Here is a 25754-nt window from a genome sequence, read left to right as displayed (position 1 = left end):
GCCACATCTGAAAATAATTTTTTGTTTTATGCTGTTGTTACCTTTCACAAAATCATCAGGAGCACTAGTGATACTGTGAGGGAAAAGTTGTCTGTTTTATTAAGCACATGTTTCTACTTTGAGACAAAGTAACTTCGATTTTTCAGTGACTGGCTGGTTAATCTGTTAAAAAATAGTATTTCACTCTTGTTTTGGTAATGGTATATTGACTGTCATGTTTGCAGCATTTTACGAACAAAAATGTTTACATAGTTAGGGTGTAAATGCAGGATAGTGTGAATATTCTGTGTATTGTATTGTATTGACCCCCTTCTTTTGACACCCACTGCATGCCCAACCTACCTGGAAAGGGGTCTCTTTTTGAACTGCCTTTCCCAAGGTTTCTTCCATTTTTCCCTACAAGGTTTTTTTGGGAGTTTTTCCTTGTCTTCTTAGAGAGTCAAGGCTGGGGGGCTGTCAAGAGGCAGGGCGTTAAAGCCGATTGCGGCACTTCTTGTGTGATTTTGGGCTATACAAAAATAAATTGTATTGTATTGTAATATGTAATTAAGCAACATTAGGTGGAGCTGGAGCATTAAAGCTGAAATTTAGTATTATGGTGACAGTCATTCCTATTAAATCATTACTAATATTATGCATAATTTGTAGGCATGTTTGTTCCAAACGGCTTTTGTAAAGGAAAAATGATCTTGGGGCATTTGCACCCTTGGTTATTTCTGATGGTAAAGAGAGAGATAAATATGAAAAACACAGTTTGCAGTCATTGTCAGGTTGAAATCAAGTATCCCAGATCCAGATCCAGCTTACAGAAATGCTTGAGGGTTGATTTATGATTACAGAGCTTGTCCAACTAATCTAATGAAGGAAAAACCAGAAAAGAAAGACCCCCAACTAAAAATCACTTGCCACATTTGACTCAAAGAGGTATGGTAGTCAAAAGGAAAGGTTTATGTCCTTAAAATAAATATTAAGTGCAGGATATTTACCCTCATGGTTATTTACCATGAAACTTTTATCAGTGTTTGAGAAATAAATAGTGTTGAACACATATTTTGCTTGCTAATTAAAGTGAAGTAATCTATCATGAAAATACCCTTTTAATTATGAAATATTCTGAGCTGAAATATTAGTTGACAATCCTGCTGCAAACCTAAGTGCTCATATCACAAGAACTCACCCAAAGTTACATTTACTAAGCTTTATAACTAAGTTACAACTAAGCTTCCCAAAATCCATTTCCATAATGAAAAACAGATTTAAGTGGCATGAATTGAGTCACATCTTTTTTTTTTTTTTTTTTTTTTGTATATACCATTTTACATACTGGAATAGGAGTTCAACTTTTAGTTCAGTCAAATAAAAATGAATAACTTGCTATAGTTTACAGCAGAATTTCATCACATAACTAAGAAACTAAGAAATGTTGTTTCAAAATTAGAATTGGAGATGCTTGTTCATTTTGTTATTTCCTCATGGCTTGATTGATGATGCTCTCTTTACAGGTTTGAGCAAGTTCTCTCTCTCTCACGCCTTCAGTTAGTTCAAAATGCAGCTGCCAGGCTCCTAACTTGTGCTAGCCGGAGTGATCATATCACCCCCATTTTGCACACACTGCAGTGGCTCCCAGTGTTTTATAGAATTCATTTTAAAGTTTTGGTACTCACTTTCAGAGCTTTGCATGGACAAGCTCCTTAGTACCTAAGCAGCCTGCTCCAACGCCATACAGCTTGCCGGACTCTAAGATCTTGTCAACAGGGCCTTCTCGTTGTCCCACGCACTCGGCTAAAAACCCGTGGGGATCGTGCCTTTCAGTCTGTGGCACCAAGACTATGGAATAGCCTGCCTTGTGGTCAGCGTGGAGTCGAGTCTGTTGATTCTTTTAAAAAACAACTAAAAACATTTCTTTTTAAACAAGCTTTTAATCAGTGCTGAATAGTCCCAGTTTGTTTATTTATTGTTGTTATTGGTTTTGTTTATGTTTTGTTTTAACTGTTATATTTGTACTGTATTTGCTGTTCAGCACTCTGTGGCCTTTTGTCTGTGAAGGGCGCTATATAAATAAACTACTACTACTACCACCACATACAGAAATGTGACAGTAAGGCCGGGGATATACTGTACTTAGCGCTATGCAATGCATGTGCTTGAGGAACCTGCTGCTACGCAAGCAATGTACTATCTATACTTGCCAGTGTTCTTTAAGTAAATCTGGAGGATTCCACCACATGTCAGTGCGAGAAATCATCATGGGGAGAAAACAACATCCATGTTCACTGTGTTGTCAGTTGATGGAAGAAAGATGTTAAAAATCACTTGCATTCTGATGCTGTTGCAAAGGTGCAAAAAAAAAAGATAGCCACAGCGACACAGAATGTCATGACAGTATGTGGTATCTTTAAATGTATAATGTCATTATAATGGGGAATATGTGACACTCGTGTTGTCTATGAGAGAAATGGTTGAAGAACAGCACCATGAAGACATTTGCATGTCAGCATTTAAGCATGATGATTTGCTTCATCGCATCGAACCATTCATAAAATATCGAAGCACGCAGATCGATCATGTTGGAGCTGCAAGCCTGCAGACACATATTGATAGTAAACAACAATGCTGACGTCACATACCAAAACTTGCACACACGAGACCCATATTTTTGCTGGTACTGCAACTTGCGCATTCATAGTGTTAATTTCTAAGGATGTGCTCAGAGGATGCGTCAAAAAAATGCTGGGAATGTGTGGCAACCATGATGTGTATAAACGTTCTGATCAGAAGTATAACCTAGCCCCAAATATTTTATTGTCTCCCAGGTATTGGGAAGATAATATATTTTTGGGGCCACTTTAATATCTACCCATTACAGTCCATGACAGCTCTCTATTTCAGAGAGCTATTTCAGAGATGAGCAGAATGCCAAACGGACAGTCCCTTGATTTCCTACAGATGGCTTTTCATACACTCGCAAAGGTTTTTCTTTCATTGCTCTTCCTGGTCACAGATTAATTTAATTTTCTTTTTGTAGCAAAGAATTTTCCCTGTGCATCCTTAAACTTGTCAGCTGGAGGTTTGCTTTCCACTTTATGAAGGTAATAAGGGCCTTGGGTGGGGACAGAGGTGGATAGCAGTGCGCCAAGGGCTTGATGGTCAGCTGAGAAAGCTATTGGCCTATCATACTGTTATGTTTCATATACTCAATCACACACTGAGGCTACACTGCAGAAAATTTTTGGGCAGCATCCAATATTCTCTTCCGATGCATTATAACAAAAGAGCACATTAGCAGGTCTCAAATGAATTACCAACCTGTGAGTATACAAGTATTGTATTGCTGAAAGAGCTTAATACAAACACTTGAAAGATTTTCTGCTAAAGCTAATTACAGTAAAGAAAATGACAAAATATATCATACCACCTTTCATGCTTGTTTATATTGAATTGCTAAAAATATTATAACCTTAAGAAAGCATGCATTTATATTTTTAATACATCATGGAGTCTTCCTAAACAGCACATTCCACTCCATGATTGTTTATTAAAATTTAACATTGATCTCTATACATAAAAATGTAATTACATTCTGAATTTGCCTAATCCTTCGAGGTTATTGGGTGCCAGAGCATATTCCAATAAACTCCTATAGAGCAGTGGTTATCTGCATTTTTGGCAAGCAAATAGTTGAAACGTTTTATGGAGTGGTGGCCAACTCTTTGGGGGATTTCCCTTGAAATTCTGAGTCGCTGCTTTAATAAGGATTGATTGTTCTTTCCCAGGTTCCCCTTGAAATTTCAACCTACTTGTGTTTGATGGTGATTGATCATCCTTCAGTGATGGAAAATGAGTGACTAAAGTGACTAAATGAGTGACTAATATCATTATAGGCTTCTGGGTTCACCGGTGATTTTTACATATCAGCCCTTTGTTTTTATCAGAAAGACAGATTTGTAGCATTTGTATAATTCTCTGGCCTGGCCTTTCATGGACTGACAAAAGTATTTTACTTACCGTCCATGTTACGGCTGCTGGGAAGCTTTGCTGTAGGTTAAATGCTAATCCCTCATGCAGTGACACAAAGACATCTGTAAATTCCTATTGAGTCAACTTAAAGTGATAAATAAGTATGACCACTTGTCTTTGAACTCTATTAGGAAACACGCTAATAACTTTGAACAAACTTCTAATGGTGCATGGATAGATAGTAAATCGGGCAAAAGACATACTGTATTTGGCCATACTGATTGCATTTATTTAGAAACAACCCAGGTCTAAACTAAGAAAGAAGAAGGTTAGCATATGGACCTGAAGTCAAAAGTAGGCCTGTAGCATGTGTCCTCTACCTGGGCCATCCAGAATAATCTCTAAGGCAGAATTCCTTTCTAGAACAGGTCAAAAAGCAAAGTGCCTTTTCCTTCCATCTTGACTCACTTCATATTCATGGACAGATTTAATTTTTTTTCACCTTTTCTGGTGGGTTAAGATTCTTTGATTTTCAGGAGTACTCTAGACTTCTGCTTCCTTAGGATGGAGACAAATAGCACCCTGTTCCCCAGTGATTTTTCCTGCACTCCCAGAAACTTTAGCAGTAGCAGGGGGAGCAAACCCTGACAGTACATGCTTGAATTCTAGGTAGTACAGAAAATTCACTAAACCCTAAAACCAGCACAATTAAGAAGCATTGCAACTAGCTTTGTCGCTATTCAACCATTCATTGATTATTCTGTTGAATATAGATCTTGTTCTAAATTAGAAAAACTAATGTTTGTTGTTGATATATTGGTTTTTTTCTGACAGATGCTTCATTATTACAGTTTTATTGTAGTCATTTAAACATTCTTAACCTAATACTATTGAAATAAATGCATCTAAAAAGTTAGGTTGAGTAATACAAAAAATGTTTAGAGGCCACAACTATTGGCCATGTTTTTCCTGCATCTCCAGTTTCTCCTAGAATGTGTGAAGTCCATTAGTGTTCACAGGGTTTATTTAGTTTAATCCTGTTGTCATTGATTTAGTTACTGTTTCTTTTTGGGAGAAGATCATCTATGCTTTAAGGCTTGACGATAACGTACTTCAAAGTACATGGGATTGAGTTTGTATTGAGTTACTGTATTTTCAACTTTCCAACTAGAAAATTAACCCTTACTTTTATGGTTCAGAATTCTTTATAAAAAGTAAACAACAATGTTGAATATAAGACTTTGATCACCAGTGTCTGTACTATATTACTTATTCACACTCATTTTATACTGCATTAGCCACATACAAGAGCATATACACTGAATGTGTTTGCTCTTCATTAATGAAAGCGGCCATTCCCAACCTGAGGTGCCCGCACCCCCAGAGGGTGCAAGATGGCATTTCAGGGGCTGCAACAAAGAGGAAGGCTATGACTCGATTTGCCAAAACTGAGTGAGGTGCATTGCCCAACTTTATTGTAGTGCAATCAGTGCCTTGCAGTGTTGCCATCATTTGTAGGTCATTCATTAGTTAATGCATCTGTTCTGTGATATGAAAAGGAGCAAGCAATTGTCACCTGTGAATGAGCTGCAAAATTGTGCCTTCTCATGGGTTTGTTGCTACATGCATAATGGCAAATACATTTTTTTAAGAGAATGGAATTTGGATCTTGGAATGATCCGCAGAAAAGAGCAAGGCCTAGTATTGCTTTCTATGCAAGCCCTGATCATAAAACGTCACTGATTTCAAGGTTTGATGATCACTTTTGCCGGGTGGGGACAAAGGGGACTGAATTGAATAAAACACCTGCTGCTTACAGTCAGTCCATCTCTCCTGCTCATGGTCCTGGCAGTACTGCAGCAGTTTTAATAGTGCAGCACATCTGTTTTTGAACTGCACTGCAGGTGTTATCACGGGACAAAGCTTGTCAACTGTGTTTCATTGCTTAGCGGCACGCCGGCACCCGTTGCTTCATGGGGGTCTCCAATCCCCTAAACTCCTCGATCATTAATCACATGTCATTTCTTCCCCCAGCTCCTCAGTTGAGTGTCTAAGCTTCATGGAGACATTTACATGATTATTGAGATTTATAAAGGTATATTGCTCAGTTTAAATTTAAATTATGCACAAAGTTCAAAGCATATATTTTTTGAGTTCAATTTGTTCACCCACAGTACTGCATGCAGTTCAATTTGTGGTTCAAAAATTAGATAGATAGATAGTTAGATACTTTATTAATCCCAAGGGGAAATTCACATACTCCAGCAGCAGCATAGTGATACAAAAACCAATATTAAATTAAAGAGTAACAAAAATCAAGGTAAAAACAGACAATAACTTTGAATAATGTTAACGTTTACCTCCCCTGGGTGGAATTGAAGAGTCGCATAGTTTGAGGAAGGAACAATCTCCTCAGTCTGTCAGTGGAGCAGGACAGTGACAACAGTCTGTCGCTGATGCTGCTCTTCTGTCTGGAGATAATACTGTTTAGTGGATGCAGTGGATTCTCCATAATTGATAGGAGCCTGCTTAGCGCCCGTCGCTCCGCCACAGATGTCAAACTGTCCAGCTCCATGCCTACAATAGAGCCTGCCTTCATCACCAGTTTGTCCAGGCGTGAGGTGTCCTTCTTCTTAATGCTGCCTCCCCAGCACACCACCGCGTAGAAGTTTGACTTCCTTATCTTAAAATGTGATATTACTATTGTATAGGATGTGACCAAAAATCAAACATTTTCTAGGGGTGTGGGGCATCACTTAAAGTAAAGTTAATCTGTCAGGCACGAGTGCAATCTGTGGATCTTCCACTTTGCTTTATATTATGTAAAATGTTTTAGAAAATGAATTATCTGCCTGTCTGATTCCAACTTAAATTTATATAGTAGTGTAAATTTCATGTTGCTCTGTAAGCTAGTAATAAATACATTTTCAGAGGTAATTCATTGTGTTTTCTTTTATTCATTATGTTTTAAAGAGGTACTCGGACGATGCACCCTTCAAAGAATTAGTTATTTACAGTATAAAATAACTAAAAAAATCCCAATAGGTGTGAGGGTGAAAAGTGTCTGCAAATGTTTGACAAAGCAGAATTTTTGAAAACCTAAACCCAGATGAAGCTCTCAGTCTCTAGAATGTATAATACTTTATATTGTAAAGGAAGGGAAGTGATTTAAGGCAAGAGGACTCATTCAAATGGCAAGCAACAGTAATACTCAGTTTTGGAAGGTCCAGGAATCTGTTATGTTTCAGCGGGGGTTTGTTCCTTGGCTTATATTTATTTTCTTCTTCTGTGCATTCATTGTTTATTTTAAACCAGTAACGACACACTGCACACTTGACTTGAGCATTCATAGTTTTCATCCTCTTTCTCTGTACATTTAGCATTTGTTTGCTCAGAGGTTGATGTGCTTGCTGCTTCATGAGCAGCTCTTCTTTTCTTCATCCTAGCAGCCTGCTTCTTCTCTTCTTTTTTGGCTCTTTTCGCATTAAAACTGATTAAGTTAATGTTTGTGTTGCAATTTCTTAGTACGTTTTCCTTAATTTTTCACTTAAGCGGGCACTTAAGTCTTGAATCTGCCTCAAGAATGATTTAAGATATGAAGAAGTAGTGAAAGTGATGGCAAAGATGGTAGGGATGGGAACGGCACCCATACGCATGCGCCACATGGCCGTCCTGCTGGCCGCTGCCGAGAGTTGATTCTACAATAAAATAAAATAAAAATAAAAAGAGGGGGGCAGCATGGTTGCGTAGTGGGTAGTGCTGCTGCCTCGCAGTTAGGAGACCCGGGTTCGCTTCCCGGGTCCCCCCTGCGTGGAGTTTGCATGTTCTCCCCGTGTCTGCATGGGTTTCCTCCCACATTCCAAAGATATGCAAGTTAGGTGCATTGGCGATTCTAAATTGTCCGTAGTGTGTGCTTGGTGTGTGTGTGTGTGTGCGTGTGCCCTGCGGTGGGCTGGTGCCCTGCCCGGGGTTTGTTTCCTGCCTTGCGCCCTGTGTTGGCTGGGATTGGCTCTAGCAGACCCCCGTGACCCTGTAGTTAGGATATAGTGGGTTGAATAATGGATGGATGGATGAAACAAAGCAGAATCAACATGATTCAGCATTTTTGATTTAGATATTAATCAAGATGGTGTGCTCCTACAAGTGTTATTTACTATATATTATATATTTTTTAATTTTCTACAGCAAAGAGGATGACTTACACTGTTTCACTTATCTGCTAATTATAACACCTACGGGACCTTTTTAGATACCTTAACATTTTTACATTCATTCCTTGTACAAAAAGAAGTGCTTCAGTAAGCTTAAGCGTGGTCTCACTCTCCTATCCATATAGGCCTCATTCTATTGACCACCTGATCACAAAAGTACAAGTGATTTACTTCACAACTGTGAAGTACACAGTGTACTCGAAAATGAACATGTTGTCATGGTACTCTTGAAACATTGTAGGAACAGTGTCTGCATTCCAAGGTCACCATGGTCTAGACTTGTGTGATTATTTCAGTACAGAGGCATAATAGCACAACAGACATGCAAACTTGATAATTTGCATTACTTGCAGTGCTGATTTCCTGTGCCATTTTCCTTGCAAATGGAACCACTGCTGCCAGACACAGCTTTTCCTTGGAATATCTTCTAACCTTATCATAAAGTAAATGTGTTATTGTACATGTTATGGTGATTAATAATGATTATACAGAGTTATTGACCAGAATATTAAATTACTTAATTAAGGACTCTAAACGTGTGCTGTAAACAGGAGTCAGGTAATCACTTGTCTTAAATTTTATGTGCATCTCAAGATACATGCCAGTATTTTTTCCAGTTGGAAAAGATTGTGAAAAAAACTATATAGTCTAGGATAGAGACTATTCCAACAATACTTGGTTGTAAGCAGGAACCAGTTGTAATAGCTTAGAAGAGCACATTCATGCATGTGCCCACAGGCAACCGAGAGCAGAGTTTAATGGTGGTACCGAAAGAGGCATATGAAAATCTGCACATATTCCTACATTGTTACTTCTGTCAATGAAAAAAGGAAGGTAAAATTACAGTGGAAAAACATTGCCTGTGTGATGACTCTTAAGTTCTTACTAATTCCTCCCCCACACTATGCGACTCTTCAGTTCCACCCAGGGGAGTAAACGTTAACATTATACAAAGTTACTGTCTGTTATACCTGCATTTTTATCACTCTTTAATTTAATATTGTTTTTTATCAGTATGCTGCTGCTGGAGTATGTGAATTTCCCCTTGGGGATTAATAAAGTGTCTGTCTGTCTGTCTATCTGTCTATTTTAGGCTGCTGAAAGGAACCTTTTTGGAACGTGTCAACAATGTAAATTGGTGATGGTAGTGCAATAGTGATGGGTATGCTGTAGGAGCCTGTACTGGTCATTATTGTTATCTGTACATTACTTTTACTTGCTTTGTCTAATTTAGGGTCACTGGGGCCAATAACTATATCTGCAGCATTGGGAGTAAGGCAAAAAACAACCACAGAGAGGGTATCCACTGATCCACACACATAAGCTCACTCATACTGGAAGATTTTAGAGACACCAAATAACCTTATAAGCACATCTTTGACATGTTAGTGGGAAATGGAGTAATCAGATGGGGAAAAAACAACATACAAACCCCACACAGACAATGACCAGACCTGAGGCCTGAAGCTGTCGAGCCATTATCAATGTCATTACCTATAGCATCTTCAAGCTCTGTCACATTATACCAACGATTTTCAGTCGTTGCTGTCATTTACTTAAGAGCAGTTAGCAGTGCATGGCCGTGAAGCAATCACGTAATGTGTCATGCCAAGCGACTCTGTGCATCTAGTCTGTGATTCGCTCCCACAGCAGGTTTATTTTTCTTTACAGATGTAGGTGTGGGTTCTGTGCGCATCAGAGCTGACAACTAATGAGTTCTCTATGCATATAATGCAGCAAAGAGGAATAAGGAACACTGGTGTATTAGACCTCCCAAACAAAACAGAAGCTTGTTTGTCTGATTTCTCATTTTTATGTAACATGACAGAACAGAAAACTTAATAAAAAGGGCTGAGATTGCAGTTGAACTCACCATACCTGTTTAACCCTTTGTTCAGCACCAGTTCCTACAGGCAACACATTATTGGCTATCAGTAAAAGGGGTGAGCATGACTGTGCCTGAAGGTTGGCACTCGACTGATAAATGTGATATGCCCAGAGATTTCCATTCATTTAAACTGACAGGGTGCAGCGTTGAGATCAGCAGCTGTGGTTGGGAACACTGACATACCCCATGACTGAAAGCCATGTAATGTGACATTAGTTTTACTGAATGAAGAGAGTAAAGTAATGTTTGAATACCACAGAATGAGTGTTGCTGCTGGTCTTGTGTGTGTTTACAAAGCAGTTTTGTACCCCTGTTTTTTTTTTTCTCATGTGAATAATGCTGCATGCCACAAGGCTAGGAAAGGTCTAGGATTTAAAGAAGCATCATGATAAAAGCCACTTTCAGCTAAGAGTTGAGAGAAAATATTGGGGCAAAGGTTCACTAATGGGAGGAAGAAGACAGAGCTGTGTGTGTGCTTGTAGGACAGTTAGCAACAGATAGGAACTGGGAGAGAGAGTTTTTGTTGTCTTGAAAGTTTGTACAGTTGGTTTTCTTTGAATGATGTTAATTCAGTACAGAAGTGAAACCGCATGACTGAAAGAAAAGTTTATGAATGTTTAGAAAGGCTTAATTTGGGAAAAACAAGTGTACCTGGTGAATCTCGATCTGGTCGACCATCAACATCGTGCAGACAAGCCTACATCGACGTGGTGAATATCTTCATTAAAGAAAACAGATGTACAGTAGAATCTTGTTTGCTGTTGCTGCGCATTTGGACATAAGCTGTGGATCTGCACATGCCGTAGTTTCAGCTTGTTTAACTCCTTCTGTCCAAAGAAATTTAACTACCCCACATTGTTTGACCATGGCGCAATCTCGCAGTGGAACGTCCATGTTCTTTGACCTAGTCTGTCTTTATTTTTTTTTAAATATATTTTATGGTTTTTATTGAAGACTATAACATTACATACAATCAAGCTTAACAAACCAGAATTCAACACTCACCAAGAGAAAGAGAGGAAAGCCAACAAGCAAGAACAAATCTTTCAAAACAAGAAAGAAGTGAGATTACCCTTTTCCCCGATAAAAATGCTTATTCTAAAATTTTATTAATTAGATGTTTACATAAATAAAAAATTGAACAGAGCCTCTAAGTGAGAATTTGATTTTTTTCCAGTTTCAAATAGTATAGAATGTCACTTACCCACTGACTTTCAGTATAACAGGTGGGCTGAGATTCTTCCAGTTGAGCAGGATAAGTCTACGTATGAGTAGTGCGGTATAGGCAATAACAATCAATTTGTTCTTCTCCACTTCAGCCCATCTGGGAGTACACCAAACACAGCTGTTAATGGGTTAGGAGTGATTGTGACACCAAGTCTGTCTGATAGGAATTCCATGATTTTGGTCCAAAATTATGTTAATTTGGTGCACTCCCAAAACATGTGACCCAGTGAGGTTAGAGCCTCGTGGCTTGCAGTGTCCACATGTTGGATCTTGGCCTGGATACATTTTGGACAATTTTAAGTTAGGTAAATGTGATTGATAAAATCTTTTAAGTTAAATGAATGCTTTATGCCTATGGAGCTGGAGCTATTCTACTTGATTTCTGAGATGTTAAGTAAAAGATCCTTTCCCCATTGTACCCTAGGATTTTTGAAAGGAAGGGACTTTAAAATCTTTTTATATATTATTGTGATGCTGCATGAGTCTTAATCAGTGTTTCTTCTGGAATTGAAATGGGTGGGATGCAAGGAAAATTGAGCAGGTTCCTTTTAGCAAAGTTTCTGATTTGAAAGTAGTGGAAAAATTGTGCTGCTGGGAAGTTAAATTTGGGGTGTAATTGTTCATAAGAGGCAAAGACAACACACTTAACCTTGGCTTTATCTAGACAAATGTAGGAGCTCTGTGCTGTACATGTTCAAATTACCCATAAGTGATCACCAATGTGTTGTACTGCTTCTGTCCTTTGTGGTTACTGTGTTATTTTCAAATTGCCCTTACTTTTTGATTTACCCTCGCAGTACATTGCATAGATTAACCATAATATCCTACAATTTATGAAGCAAAATTATGCCTTAGATGTTTTAGAAGGCTAAGGAAATGTAGCAGCTTGACATATGTTTAATGGTTAGTACCTTAGAAACATTGTTGCTGGTACCATTAGGATAAATTATTTAAGTAAATAAAATGCCAATGAATGATATTGGACTATAGTCACTTTTGCTGCTGAGCTTAGAAACCTTGGAAAGCAAGATTATTCAATAAATGGTTGCCAAGGTTGTAAATTCTGTCTCTTCTTTAATTGCTTTCCTGAGAACCAACTTAAGAAGTGTCTTTCATTCTGGCTGTCCTTTCTGGCAAGGTCAAGACAGGCACCTGAGTATGTGAGAGGAACTAGCGAGAGCCTCACCCCTTTCTGATTAATACTCTATTATTAGTATATGTTGGGTTATAGTGCACACCAGGAGAGGCTAATTTCTGGATTCTAAGACATTTTTGCAGGGTTTTCGTCTGTTAACCTGTAGAATGGGTAAACGTTTTATCTTTCCTGTTAAGTTCTTTATTACCTACATTCTATGAATATGGATATGTGTCATCACAAAGACAATATAAAGAAGCAAGTTTTAACTGAAGGAGGTTTTGTTCTAACTGGCTTACTTTTCCTGTGAAATTTGTAGAAAGAATCTAGAAGCTAAAGATTTCTTACACATACACTGGCAGCTTTAGCTTGAGTAGCAGCAATAATCAGTAATGCACACCATAACTATGAGGATACAAGAAGCATTATCCTCAGAACAGTAAGTGCAACATTTATTACTATGATCTATGATCTGATTCCTGTTACCTCATGGGCTCAAAGTAGTCTTTTATCCTAAAGCTTTCATGTCATGGTGCTGATGCCTTTTTGTTGAGGGCTATACCATAAACAATAGATAGTCTGCTGCAAGTTTGAAGCTTAGCACAGGCAGAAAGCAGATGTATATTGTGAGGGCACTGCTGTTTGCTCTCTAATTTGTATGAAATAGATTCCATGTTTGCATTGTGTTCTTGGATGTCTATGAGTCCAAACTTTTGGATGTCCATCAACACTTGCAAAGGTAAGTTTAGACTGACTGTCAATGTCAATGTCTATTTATATAGCACATTTAAAACAACATAGTAATGCTGTGGCCAAAGTGCTTTACAATAATAGAATAAAAGAAAAACAAAATAATTAACATAAAACATAAATAGAAATAAAATATATGAACATAAAATAAAATACATAATAAATAGAAGTCATGTTATATACATAAAAAATAGAAGTCATGTTATATACAGTAATCACAAAGAGGAAACCATCAGTATTACTGAAGGTCATGGAATGCAAGTGAATAGAAATGAGTCTTTAATCTTGTTTTAAACAGTTCAATTGTAGACGACTCCTTTATGTGATGAGGTAAAGACTTCCACAGGCGAGGAGCAGCAGCTGCAAAAGCCCTGTCCCCCTTGGTTATACACTTGGTACGAGGGACAACCAGACACAGCTGACCAGAAGATCAAAGCACTCTGGATGGCTGGTGTAAAACACACAGTTCAGATAAATAGGCAGGAGCAAGCCCATGTAGAGATTTAAAAACTAGCAGCAAGATTTTAAAATCAATTATAAAACTGACAGGCAGCCAGTGTAAAGAAGCTAAAATAGGAGAAACAGAGTCATGCTTTCTGGTTGGGGCAAGAAAGTGAGTGGCATCATTTTGGACCATCTGTAACCTGCGTATCAGAGATTTGTTAATCCCAGAATACAGCGAGTTGCAGTAATCGAGGCGAGAAAAAATAAACGCATGAGTAGCTATCTCAAGATCCCTAGAAGATAAAAAAGGCTTTATCTTACCTAATAGATGAAGTTGGAAAAAGCAACTCTTGACTACAGAATTTACTTGTTTCTCAAAAGAGAGGTTACTGTCAAAGGTAACACCAAGATTGCGGACTGGAGGTTTGGAAAAGACAGAGAAATAGCCGAGAAGTCCAAGACCAATTTGGGCTTTAGCTGATGGACCCACTATAAGCACCTCTGTTTTATTTTGATTTAGGTCAAGAAAATTATTAGCCATCCAGGATCTTAGTTCAGACAGACAGTTGTGGAGTTGATTTGTTGTAGAGTTGCAGACAAGAATATAAACCTGTGTATCATCTGCATAGCAATGAAAAGCAATGTTAAATTTCCTAAAAATAGATCCAATAGGGTGAAGGTATATAAGAATAAAATAGACCCAAAATGGATCCCTGAGGAACACCGTATTTAAGAGGAGCAGTAGATGAAGAAGAGGAATTAAAAGTCACTGAAAAGTGTCTACCAGTTAAATATGACCTGAACCAGTTAAGAGCAGGCCCTTTGAGCCCAACAAGATGTTCAAGTCACCTGAGAATCTAAGAGGTACTAGAAAGATTGTCACCCTTTTGTAATTAATACTCTATCTTGTAACAGCCTGGCCACAGACAGACACAACACCAATGTCCACAACACACGGTTTATTTCACACTATTTACAACAGGTTCCAGCGACTCACACACGACTCCTCCAGTCCTTTGTCTCTATTTGGCCGCCTCCACTCCTCTCTCGCAAGCTCCGTCTTCCTCCTCCTGACTCCGGCTCCTCGAAGGAAGTGAGGCGGCCCCTTTTATCATGCCCCGGATGTGCTCCAGGTGCTTGGTGATGTTCTTCTGGCAGCACTTCCTGGTGTGGCAGAAGTGCCGCCCTTGCACCTGGAAGCACTCCGGATGTACGCAGTTCCTGGAGCGTGGCTCAGGAACCATCCAGGCACCCCCTGGGTTTGGCCACGGACCTCCACAGGGTTGAGCTTCCCAGCTCCATATCGTGGTCCTTGATGGAAATCAGGGGGGCTGCCCTCTTGCGCCCAAGGAAGACATTGTCCCTTTCCCGGTCCTTCCCTGATCCTCGCGTCCCGGTGCGGCAAGATCCCTGGTCGTCTGCCACAATCTGTATAGTACTTGGGGTTACAATGCACACCAGGGGCCTCATGTATAACGCCGTGCGTAGAACTCACACTATAACATGGCGTAAGCACAAAAGCGGGATTGTGCGTACGCACAGAAAAATCCAGATGCAGGAATCTGTGCGCACGCATACTTTCACGTTCTTCTACTACATAAATCCCGATTTGCGTGAAAAGTAACGCACGTGCACGCGCCTTCTGTCCCGCCCCAACTCCTCCCAGAATTACGCCTCTTTGAATATGCAAATCAATATAAATAGCCTTCTGTGAAAAGACAATGGGAAAAGCACGGGAGAAAATATAAGAATTTCAGCGAATACCAAGTGGAGGCAAAGGAAAAACGTACTATTTGTTGGTTTAAACAGTGGTATAATCAACAAAAGAAAGCTGATCGAGTGACAGTGTGTCGGAGAAACTCGAAGGCTCAACTTCACAAAGTCGCACAGTGCCCGAAATAAAAAAGAAATCACATATCAAAGTCGCCGTGAAAAAGCGAGTCGTAGCCCACCGTCTGAGTGTCATATGAAAGCTTATTAGGGTACAGACAAAAAAAAAGGCACACAGTGGGGAAAAAAGCACGAAATGTCAACTTTAATCTCGAAATTTCCACTTTAATCACGTAGTTTATTTTGCCATTAAAGTAGAACATCTTAAACTTCATCTTAAAATCGTTTAATTTACTAGTTTCTCAAATCCTATTGTAACTAAAGTGGCATGTTAAATGCTTTGTTCTGTATTTGATCTTCTATGTGCTCTATGTGTATGAATCACTACCTGCTTTTTAAACGGGCTTTCTCTTTCTCCGACAGGACACATACTCCATTACATTCTTGATATTACAGCTCTCTGAATAATTAAAATACTGAGATGTATACGTGATATCTTTTTCATGATGATAGGAATGAAAGCATGTTATTAAACATGGGAACACGGTGGCGCAGTGCTTGTTCATGTCTCACGCAAGAGGCTTGCTGCGCCATGCGCAACCTTCAGTTAAATAATTTATCACAGCAGTACTGTCTCTTTCAAACGTACTAACCTCCAATTCCTGTCCTTACTTTTCTTTCTCCAAAAACTCAATCGCCACACAATAAGCTATGTAATAGACGTGAAGCCATCTGTAAGCTTAGAACTTCGATTCTTCAAAACTTTTAAGGAACATTGAAATATCTTAGTAGTACATGTTTAATTATTATATCCGTCTATCTTTCCAGTGTCGCGTCAGCACCAGCAATAATACAGCGCAAGGCAGGAACAATTACTGAACTAGCTAGCGCTGCGGCACCGTGTCCTCACATGTTTAATTATTAACAATACAGATTATTTAAATGAAGTTAAAGTTTTATCTGTATAATATAATCAACATGTTTTGCTGCATTTCATCTTAGAAATGAATACCGTCATCACATGTAAATACGCGCTTTATAAAGTGGCGCAGGTTGTGCAATATTATAACTGTAGTGCAAGTTTACAGTGAGGTGATTGTACTTATAAGTAAACAATTATATAAGGAGCAGTTGATGGACTGATTTAGTGTTTAGAGTTCTTGGGATGAAACTGTTTCTAAACCGCGAAGTCCGTACAGGGACTAAAGCGTTTGCTGTGGCTCAGGCAGCATCTGCTTCATGCTGTGTACCGATAATTCTCTTTCCAATCAGCTGCTGCTGTGATTTCCCGCTCAGATACAGTAATATAAATACTCTGAGTGGTGCAGTGAGAGTAATGTGGAAAAAGATGATCTGCTGTGGCAACCCTTAACGGGAGCAGCTGAAAGAAGATGCAGTGAGAGTTACAACGCTAAAGCAGTTATGGTATTTGGAATACTATGGCTATTCCCTGGACCATTATATTGCTACAGGTTAATTACAATCAGATGCATTACACTAATAAACAATATGCAGTTAATTTCAGTGTATTTATAAAGCCACGCCAGGAATGTGGATTTAAGAAAGAAAGAGTGATCACACAGGAACAGTAGCACTGCTTTGACACTGGGTGCCGCCAGTCTGCAAAACCGGGCGGATAAATTGCGTACGCCAAGGAATGAGTTACCGTGGAAATGTGCGTGGCTTTACGCCAAGTTTAGGTTTTATACATTGCAATTTGAGCGTGGAAAGGTTCGTACGCAACATTTCTGTGCGTACGCACCGTTTATACATGAGGCCCCAGGAGAGGCTAATTCTAACATTTCTTTACACAGAAACCCATGATTTTAGATTGACTAGGGAATTTGCTTTTTGGTAAGGTGGAGGTTAATGTTAAGAGTATAGTTAAGAGAATTCAGTTGACAGGCCTCTGCCTGAAATGAAAGTCTGAATGCCATGCTAGAGGAAAAAGAACAATGCCATTTTGGCCTGCACTCAATATTCCATGGGGTTAAAAAAAGGCTCCACTTTTTGTGATTTCTGACACTTTTTCTTTGCACCTTGAAAAGTAGGATTAAAAACTGAACATTAAGGGGGAAGCCTATCCCTTCCTGTTTGAAGGATGAGTTTTCTTTCTGTTCTGTTTTCAGTGCAATTTAATAGAATCGTCACTTTATATCTGCTGAATGTCCAAAGAAGATAACTTATTGTCTGCCATAAAGAATCACAAACTGTCATGCTTTTCAGACTTTTACAAGCTTCTTTGAATCACTTTCATTAAACAACAACTTATTTTCTCTCTCTATTGTTCCAGGAGCTTGTTGATTCTTTATTGCCCATTTATTCTCTTTCTAAAAATGTATCCTAATATATCTTTTAAATATTTTTCTCAATAATCATTGACTCATAGAAATTGATATTCTTTACTGAATAATCTTTACTTGGCTTGAAGACACTTCAGGATGAAGAGTGTTAATCATTTGATAGTTTCCCATCATCACACATTAAATGCTCACAATCATTTTCTTCTGGACAGGCACAAAATGTACCTCTTCAAGCATCTTATCACATTTAGGTCTATGAACCTCTTCTTAGAACACTGTCTCAGTCTAAAAGACAGGTTTCTGAAGTACTGTTTTGTTTTCGTAGGAGTTATTGTGCACAGCTGAATGCTGACCCCATATTTTGAACAGATTTTGCTTTCTATATTCAATGATTTGGTAGTTATTATGTCTTTAATGTAAGGCATGTTTTAAGGATGATGTACTATATAATCAAGAGTGCTGTGATAGCATTTTCTTATGGTGAAAAAATATGTATAATCTTTATTATTGGTAAAGAAGTACCTGCCTATCAAAAGAAAATCAGAACAGTAGTTTGGTGGTAAGTGGTGATACACTGTTGAAAGTGTAATTAAATACAGTGACACTGCAGTGAAAACATTACACTCAAAAACATATACTGTATACTGTGATTATGGTGTCAGCAGTGACAATCACAGACTGTAGTGCCATATATAATTAGGTGACATCAATTGAAGAGATAAATAATAATCAGAGAGGTATGAACTTTGCAAGTTGGCATGCAGTGGATCCAGGCTGTGTTTAGAAGCTTTCAGAACTGCTTCAGATTCACTTGTTCTATTCAGCATCATGCCTCCATACTATTAAGTGTAAAGGGCACTCGGTTCTGGTTCAAGAAAAGATAATTGTTCAGGAAAGCAGGAAATGTCTGAAAGTCTGTTTTGGAAGTTGTGTGCCTGCCTAGTATAACTCAAAACCTCTTGTAAATAAACTAGTTTGATATATCCTTCTCCTTTCAGAATAACATGTTTACAGATACTAACTTACTAGTTTATTTGATAACTGATGTAAGCACTCCTCAGAATTACCATAATCCTAAAATTATTAGGGCATTTACGTTTTAATATTTTGTATGAGTTCCATAAGTGGCCAAATTGTGAATTTTCATGAAAAAAGTTCCTTATACTTATGCTCATCAAGTATGTCGTTGCATAACACTTACATCATCTCTTCTGCACTGCTCTCCTCCAGTACAGTTACCTTCCTTGCTCTCATCTCCGACTTGCCTGGACAAAGCAGTGTGGCCTCTTTTATTGAGGACCTGGGAGTACTTCTGGTGCCAGGGGTTTTGCCCGTTTGAAATATTTCCAGATAATATGGAAGTTCCCAATACAGTGGAACCTCGGGTCACGACCGTAATTTGTTCCAAAACTCTGGTCACAACCCGATTTGGTTGTGACCTGAAGTAATTTCCCCTATAGGATTGTATGTAAATACAATTAATCCGTTCCGGACGAACTGTATGTAAAATATATATATATATATATATATATATATATATATATATATATATATATATATATATATATATATATATATATATATATATATAATTTTTTTTTTAAAGATTTTTAAGCACAAAAATAGTTAATTATACCATAGAATGCACAGTGTAATAGTAAACTAAATGTTTACTTCTTCTCCTTGGGCTCTCTCGCTTACTCATGCTCTCGCTCTCTCTCGCTCGCACTTTCGCTCGCGCTCTCTCGCTTGCTCGCTCCACAGGGAATGCACAGGGAGAAACTGAACATGTGTGGAAATCATCGGCGCGTACGAACCGAATGGGAAACTGACTTGTTCGTCACCCAAGTGTGTGGTCGTGAAAAGATGCAAAGGTTTGGCAAACTTTTTGGTTGTAACCCGATTTGTACGTGGTCCGAGATGTTCGTGACCTGTGGTTCCACTGTAATTGCAGCACCCTCATGCAGCACCCAAGGACTCCAGCAGAGCTCCGTTACTGGACTACATTTCCCAGCATGCCCTACTAGGTTTAGACCGGGCATTGATATCCAGGGCCACTGCCATCTATTGTCCTGGGGGAATAAACAACCCTCGTGACAGTCCTTCCCTGCCCTTCCATTTTATCTTAGTCAGGGAAGATACTCCAAATATATCTGTCCAGGACGTCTAGCCATCTGCCTGGGGCTTCCCGTCTGGGTAAAGAATCTTTCTCTTCCTCATCTGGGATGTCTGTCCATCTATATGGGGTGTTTTGTCTGGGTACAGCACCTTTCTCTCCCTCTTGGCCAGGATTCCTGTTGGTCCATTTGGGGCCTCCGGCCCGGGTAAGGAACCTTCTCCTCACCTGGTCGGGATGCCTGTTCATCCTGTGTGGCACTTACAAATTGAACCGAGGTCTTCCAATTCACGTTATTTACTCTAAATCCAATCAATTTTAATTTCAGAAATATTTACATTTTATAGTATCTATCTATCTATCTATCTATCTATGCATATTTTCTTTAATATCTACTATATATATATATATATATATAAAATCCTAAGCCTAACAGTGCAACGATTTTGTGCAACGATTTTATGTGACTTTTTTGTCACACTTTAAATCGGACTTATTTAAAAACCTACATATATATGTTTGGTATCATCCATCCATCCATCCATTCTCTTCCGCTTATCCGAGGTCGGGTCGTGGGGGCAGCAGCTTGAGCAGAGATGCCCAGAATTCCCTCTCCCCGGCCACTACTTCTAGCTCTTCCGGGGGAATCCCGAGGCATTCCCAGGCCAGCCGAGAGACATAGTCCCTCCAGCGTGTTCTGGGTCTTCCCCTGGGCCTCCTCCCGGTTAGACGTGCCCGGAACACCTCACCAGGGAGGCGTCCAGGAGGCATCCTGATCAGATGCCCGAGCCACCTCATCTGACTCCTCTCGATGCGGAGGAGCAGCGGCTCTACTCTGAGCCCCTCCCGGATGACTGAGCTTCTCACCCTGTCTTTAAGGGAAAGCCCAGACACCCTGCGGAGGAAACTCATTTCAGCCACTTGTATTCGCGATCTCGTTCTTTCGGTCACTACCCATAGCTCATGACCATAGGTGAGGGTAGGAACATAGATCAACTGGTAAATTGAGAGCTTCGCCTTGCGGCTCAGCTCCTTTTTCACCACGACGGACCGATGCAGAGCCCGCATTACTGCAGATGCTGCACCGATCCGCCTGTCCAAGAATGGTATCATTCTTTTCAGAATTTATCGAACTTTAATGTTATGTTGTTAGATTTTCAGATTGTTATTCCGTTTTTAAATTATAAGCTAAAATATCAAGAAAGTTGTGCATCGAGCATAGTGGACCTCAGTTTAACGGGAATACTCCAGTCGGTAAGAGAGTAAATATTTTATTCTCATTTCATGATTTTTACTCCGTTAAATTATAATTAATTTTTCTTTTACATATTTATAGAATTTTGTGATTTTGACTCTAATAAATAATTTTTCTTTTGTACATTTACAGATTTTATTAATATTCTGGCCGCAACTGGGGGTTGGATGCCGAAGGCGCCAGGCAGGGATTGGGTGCCGAAGACGCTAGGGGGGCTTGTCCCCTAGTATTAAAGTAATTTCTTGAGGGAAAACAATTAGAATTTTCTGTAATTGAACAAATAACATTGGCAAGACTGAAAACACTGTTAGAATGCTTATAAACTACAGCATATCTCTACAATCAAAATCAAAATCATCAAAGGTTTCCTAGTAGATAGATAGATAGAACTTTGTCACCAAGGTGGAAGTTTGGCTTTTTACAGAAGCTCTTTGTACAGCTTCTGAAACCTTTTGCAACACTTTTCTAATGGAGAATAACTTCCCTAAAGTTTGCTTTGCTTGGAGTCAAACCAAGACCTATATCATTCTTTCCTAAATATTATCAAAGAGTATCATTGTGTAATCATTGTGGATATTGTACCTATTATGTGCAGGTTTTATTGAAATACTAGCTGCAATAATTCCGACATTAATGCATTTTGAAATAGTTTTCAATGCTTTTCTTATTGGAAATGACCAGCCAACAACCACGTTAACAAGGATGGAAACCACAAGTTAGGTTGGGAATGATTGTGCCTATCACCTCTGAAAGCTACTGTAGTTTCTTTAGTGAATTTTAAGCTTGTCTTAGTACTTTTGTTATCAGAAAATGTACACTTTTAAGAGTTTCTAGAGTCCAATCCAAAATAGATGGAAGGTGAGCATGTTTCTGGTAGTTCCAGGACATGTTTTATATGGTCCAAAACTGGAAACTGAAACAATCTGGAAGATTTGCCTGAACATTTACATCCTTCTATAAAATATAAATGAGAAGCAGATGTATATGGTAATCAGAGCTGAAAAGATGAAAGACAATTCCATATGCAGAAATATCACACTTTTCCTGTTATGTTTGTTTAGTTATCAGGTTGTAATGAAGGGCTAAACCTGCAAAACATGTTTCTAACTAGGTGTTTATTTTCAGTGTGAAGGTAAATCTTTCAGGTTTTTCATTTTGGAACATACACACTGATACAGCACTACTTTTGATCCACTTGATTTTGTGAGATTCTGGAACATGTCTTTGACCTTATCAAATGTGGATTTACTTTTAAATTGTAATAATTATCTAAAATATTGAAGTGTATTTTATTGGGCACCTTACTAATAACGCTCTGATTAAGAAAAAAAATATACTGTCTGCATTTATGGGGCCATCTCCTCAGTTTACCCTTAAAAATGTGTTTTCTTAATTTAATAATTTGGGGCATCATTTAAGGTAATAAAATTAAATAATAGAAAAAAAAGTTATGTAATCCACACTCACTCAGAAACACTCAGACTTAAGTGTCTGTTTTTTATCATCCCACATTCATTTTTAATTTATGTGGGAGAATGTAATAATTCATTTTCTTGTATTAATAATATGAGAGTTTATTTGCTAACATTATTTTGCCTGAACTAAAATAAGTTTTATATGAATAGTATAAAAATGAATAAAAATATAATATTCCCATACATATTTAGACTTTATACTTTTTATTGATGATCAAAGCCAAAAACATACATATTGTGCATGCATACATTTTCAACCCAGCTTAATCTCAGTATCAAATATATTCTGAAATTGAAGTAAATATGTTCTGCTAAAGAAAAAAGTTGACACCATTAATGGCTTTATTTGTTGGAAAGAAGATTTTGGCATCATCAGCACTTAACTGGATGCTAATGTCTACAGTTACGAACAGGAACAGAGCAAGTCTTAATTCTAAATCCTAATAATGACTCCTGTGGTGGTATTTTCATACTGTATTATCTGCAGATTGGAAATACTGTAGTATAATTTGATTCAAACTGCATTTTCATGAAGCATAAAGAAAAATATATGAACTAAAAATTCAACTGTCCAGTTTTCTAGTTTTGCATAAGCTGCAGGGAAACAATATTGTAAAGAACATACTGTACATAATTAAGAACTTAAAGTGTCTAGGCCTATAACTAAATCCTGTGTGGAGAGTTAATTCTTTTTTTCTGTTAGAATATCCAGTCTCCAATATAATTTCACCGTTTCTTTGTATGTGTTGATAAGAATCCAATATTTTAACTGAAAATTGTATTAAAAGACAAAATTGGAGACAAATAGCTTAGCTTAGTGTTTTGGCTTGTTATGAAAAAGTGGAGAACTGACATTTTACTCCTTAGCTGTGCTTATACCAATGCTTCACCTGGCTCATGTTATGCCCAGAATTTCACTTACGTACTGTTGCAAATGAATCACTCGAAATTGATTTTCTTAAAACCATCACAGAATCAAATCTGATCTTGAATTCTTACCTTTGAAAAAGAAGCAATGAATTAAAATATATTTATAGTCAGAACTTCAAATTTAGGGTAAATATTTTAAATCAAGTGAACTGTTTTGCTGTGTGTTCACTGTTGTTTTTAAGGATAAAATGTATAAATAAGTTAATATTAAATAAAGTTAAATTTAAATAAGAAGGAAATTAAATTTACTTCACAAAGCAACACAGAAATCAAATCACAGAACTTTTCTGGCAAGCTTTTTTTTTTAATTTAATTTTAAAATGTTTAGGCTACATCATGAGTTGTGGATAGCTCCTGAAATGCTGTTGTTTTTTTCATGTCATCCTATGTTTTGTATATAAATGTAAACTAATTAGTTACTTTGGTAGGATCTGGAGATCTATCATTTCATAATCAAGCATATAAGAAGAGAAATGTGTGGCAAATTAATTTATCATCTTTGTTAAGGTCTTTATTATCACATGCTGTGGTCATCAATACCAGTTTTTTTTTTTTTTAATCTCAGGTGACGGGCCTTCTTGTACTTGTCCCCTTTGTGCCTCTGACAAGGGAAACTGTATTCCTTCTTCTGAGGGTCTCCAGATTGCAAGGGAATTGGGAGCCACTTATCTGGAGCTGCACAGCCTCAATGACTTCAATGCAGGGAAATACTTTGGAGGAGTGGTAAGATGTATCATTGTCTGAATCAGAACTTATACATGGTTTTTGGTTTTGTCCTAGCTAATTACTTTATACTTTTAACTAACTAATTTTCAGTGCGGAAATCCTTGTGTGTAGATAGGGTGACTTAATAATCCCAGTTTGAGATGATTTTCAAGGCAACCCCAGAAAACAGATCCACGGTAATGTGTGCTGTGAAGAGGCCCTGGGGCTACATGCCTAAAGCTCCCTTTCGCAGCCTAACACTTTGTAGCCAATCTGACATTTAGAGGTATTGACCTTCTTTGTGTAGCCTGTACTTCCCAATGACCAGTAGAGGTCTATAAATGTTATAGTGGACTCTTTTGCTGCACCACAACAGATTTAGTAAACTCCTCAGTTTTTGTCAGCCATCCTTAACTACAACTTATCTATTCTTGTCTCCTGGTATAACTGTCCCCTTAGGTTCTTAGCATCCTTGGTGAGACAAGTGCCAATTGTAAGTGAATTTTCCTTGGTTCAGATTGTGATATAGCTGGTCAGAAAAAGGTGGCTAATAAATAAATAATGAACTGGACAGTTCGCTCTCCGTGGGTGTGCGTGTTCATGCACCTGAGGGGATTGGTGGAGTAATTGGGGCAAGACGCATCTGCACATGACGGCACGATCTGTCTCAATTTCTTCATTGGCTTCCTGTGGTGCGTGATTGAGATGCTGCGCCCATGGAGGCATATAAGAACCTGCATGAGAAAGGGGAGGAATCAAGAGAAGCAAAAGAAAAACAGAATCTGAGAAGGGGGCTGAAAGATGGAGAGAGAAGGCAGGAGAGAGAGAGAACCAGTGCTGGTGGTTGAGAGAGAGAGAAAGCAGACAGGCAGGAAGAAGTCCCTCGAGGGAACATGCAGATGACGCTCAGGGGCTGATGGCCACTCCAGCTGAGCAATTAGGGAGCTGGAATGACTCAGGGACTGCTCAGTTGGAGCGACTCCATGTAAGTTCGGGTGAAAGGCAGCATGGCTGCAGGGGAATTGGAAAGCTCAGTGAGTAATCCTGCGTGGGAACAATGGACCTCAGGGACATGAGCCTGGCAGTAGGAGTCAGAGGCTTGATATGGTGCCCTGCCGGGAGCCAGAGACAGCTACAGGGGCCTGAGCCTGGGAGCAGCACTGAATGTTGGCTGAACTGCTGGTTAGGTGCCTCCTTGGCTGCAAGGACCCGCTTAGGGTTAGGTCAAGAAGACATCAATGTTTAAAGGAGCGCATCAGGGCTCAGTGTTTTTAAAGTTAGTTTCCTGCCAAGTAATTTTAACCTCGTTATAATGGATTGTTTATTTGATTGATTTTAACCTCCACATGGACACTGTTCTGAGCTCTGACCCCCATTACACCTACCCCTTTGCTTTGTGTGTGTTGTCTCCTCATCTGCCTGGTTCATCTGGTTACGTTATCGACGGTGTTGGGTTCAAGAGGCTCCCAAAAGAGAAGTGGGCGCGTGGAGCTGACCCATACAGACATGATAATACATTTTTCTATTG

At 38.7% G+C, this 25754-nt stretch overlaps 2 protein-coding genes across 2 annotated transcripts in view; one reads left to right on the top strand and one right to left on the bottom strand.

Annotated features, from left to right (window-relative positions):
• Nucleotides 1–25754, top strand: part of rhobtb3 (Rho related BTB domain containing 3) — a 110862-nt gene that overhangs the window by 30474 nt on the left and 54634 nt on the right. The window contains exon 4 of the mRNA XM_028804772.2: nt 24087–24244. Coding sequence (XP_028660605.1) covers nt 24087–24244 — 158 coding nt within the window. The remainder of the gene's footprint in view (nt 1–24086; nt 24245–25754) is intronic.
• The window catches only part of LOC114654090 (SCAN domain-containing protein 3-like), a 412012-nt gene that overhangs the window by 370240 nt on the left and 16018 nt on the right, over nt 1–25754 (bottom strand). The gene's annotated exons all lie outside the window — the stretch shown is intronic.

The sequence above is a fragment of the Erpetoichthys calabaricus genome, chromosome 7 (genome assembly GCF_900747795.2).
Source record: "Erpetoichthys calabaricus chromosome 7, fErpCal1.3, whole genome shotgun sequence".
Classification (NCBI taxonomy): domain Eukaryota; kingdom Metazoa; phylum Chordata; class Cladistia; order Polypteriformes; family Polypteridae; genus Erpetoichthys; species Erpetoichthys calabaricus.
Note: the sequence above shows the minus strand (reverse complement) of the source record. Positions and strands in the feature narration are given on the sequence as shown.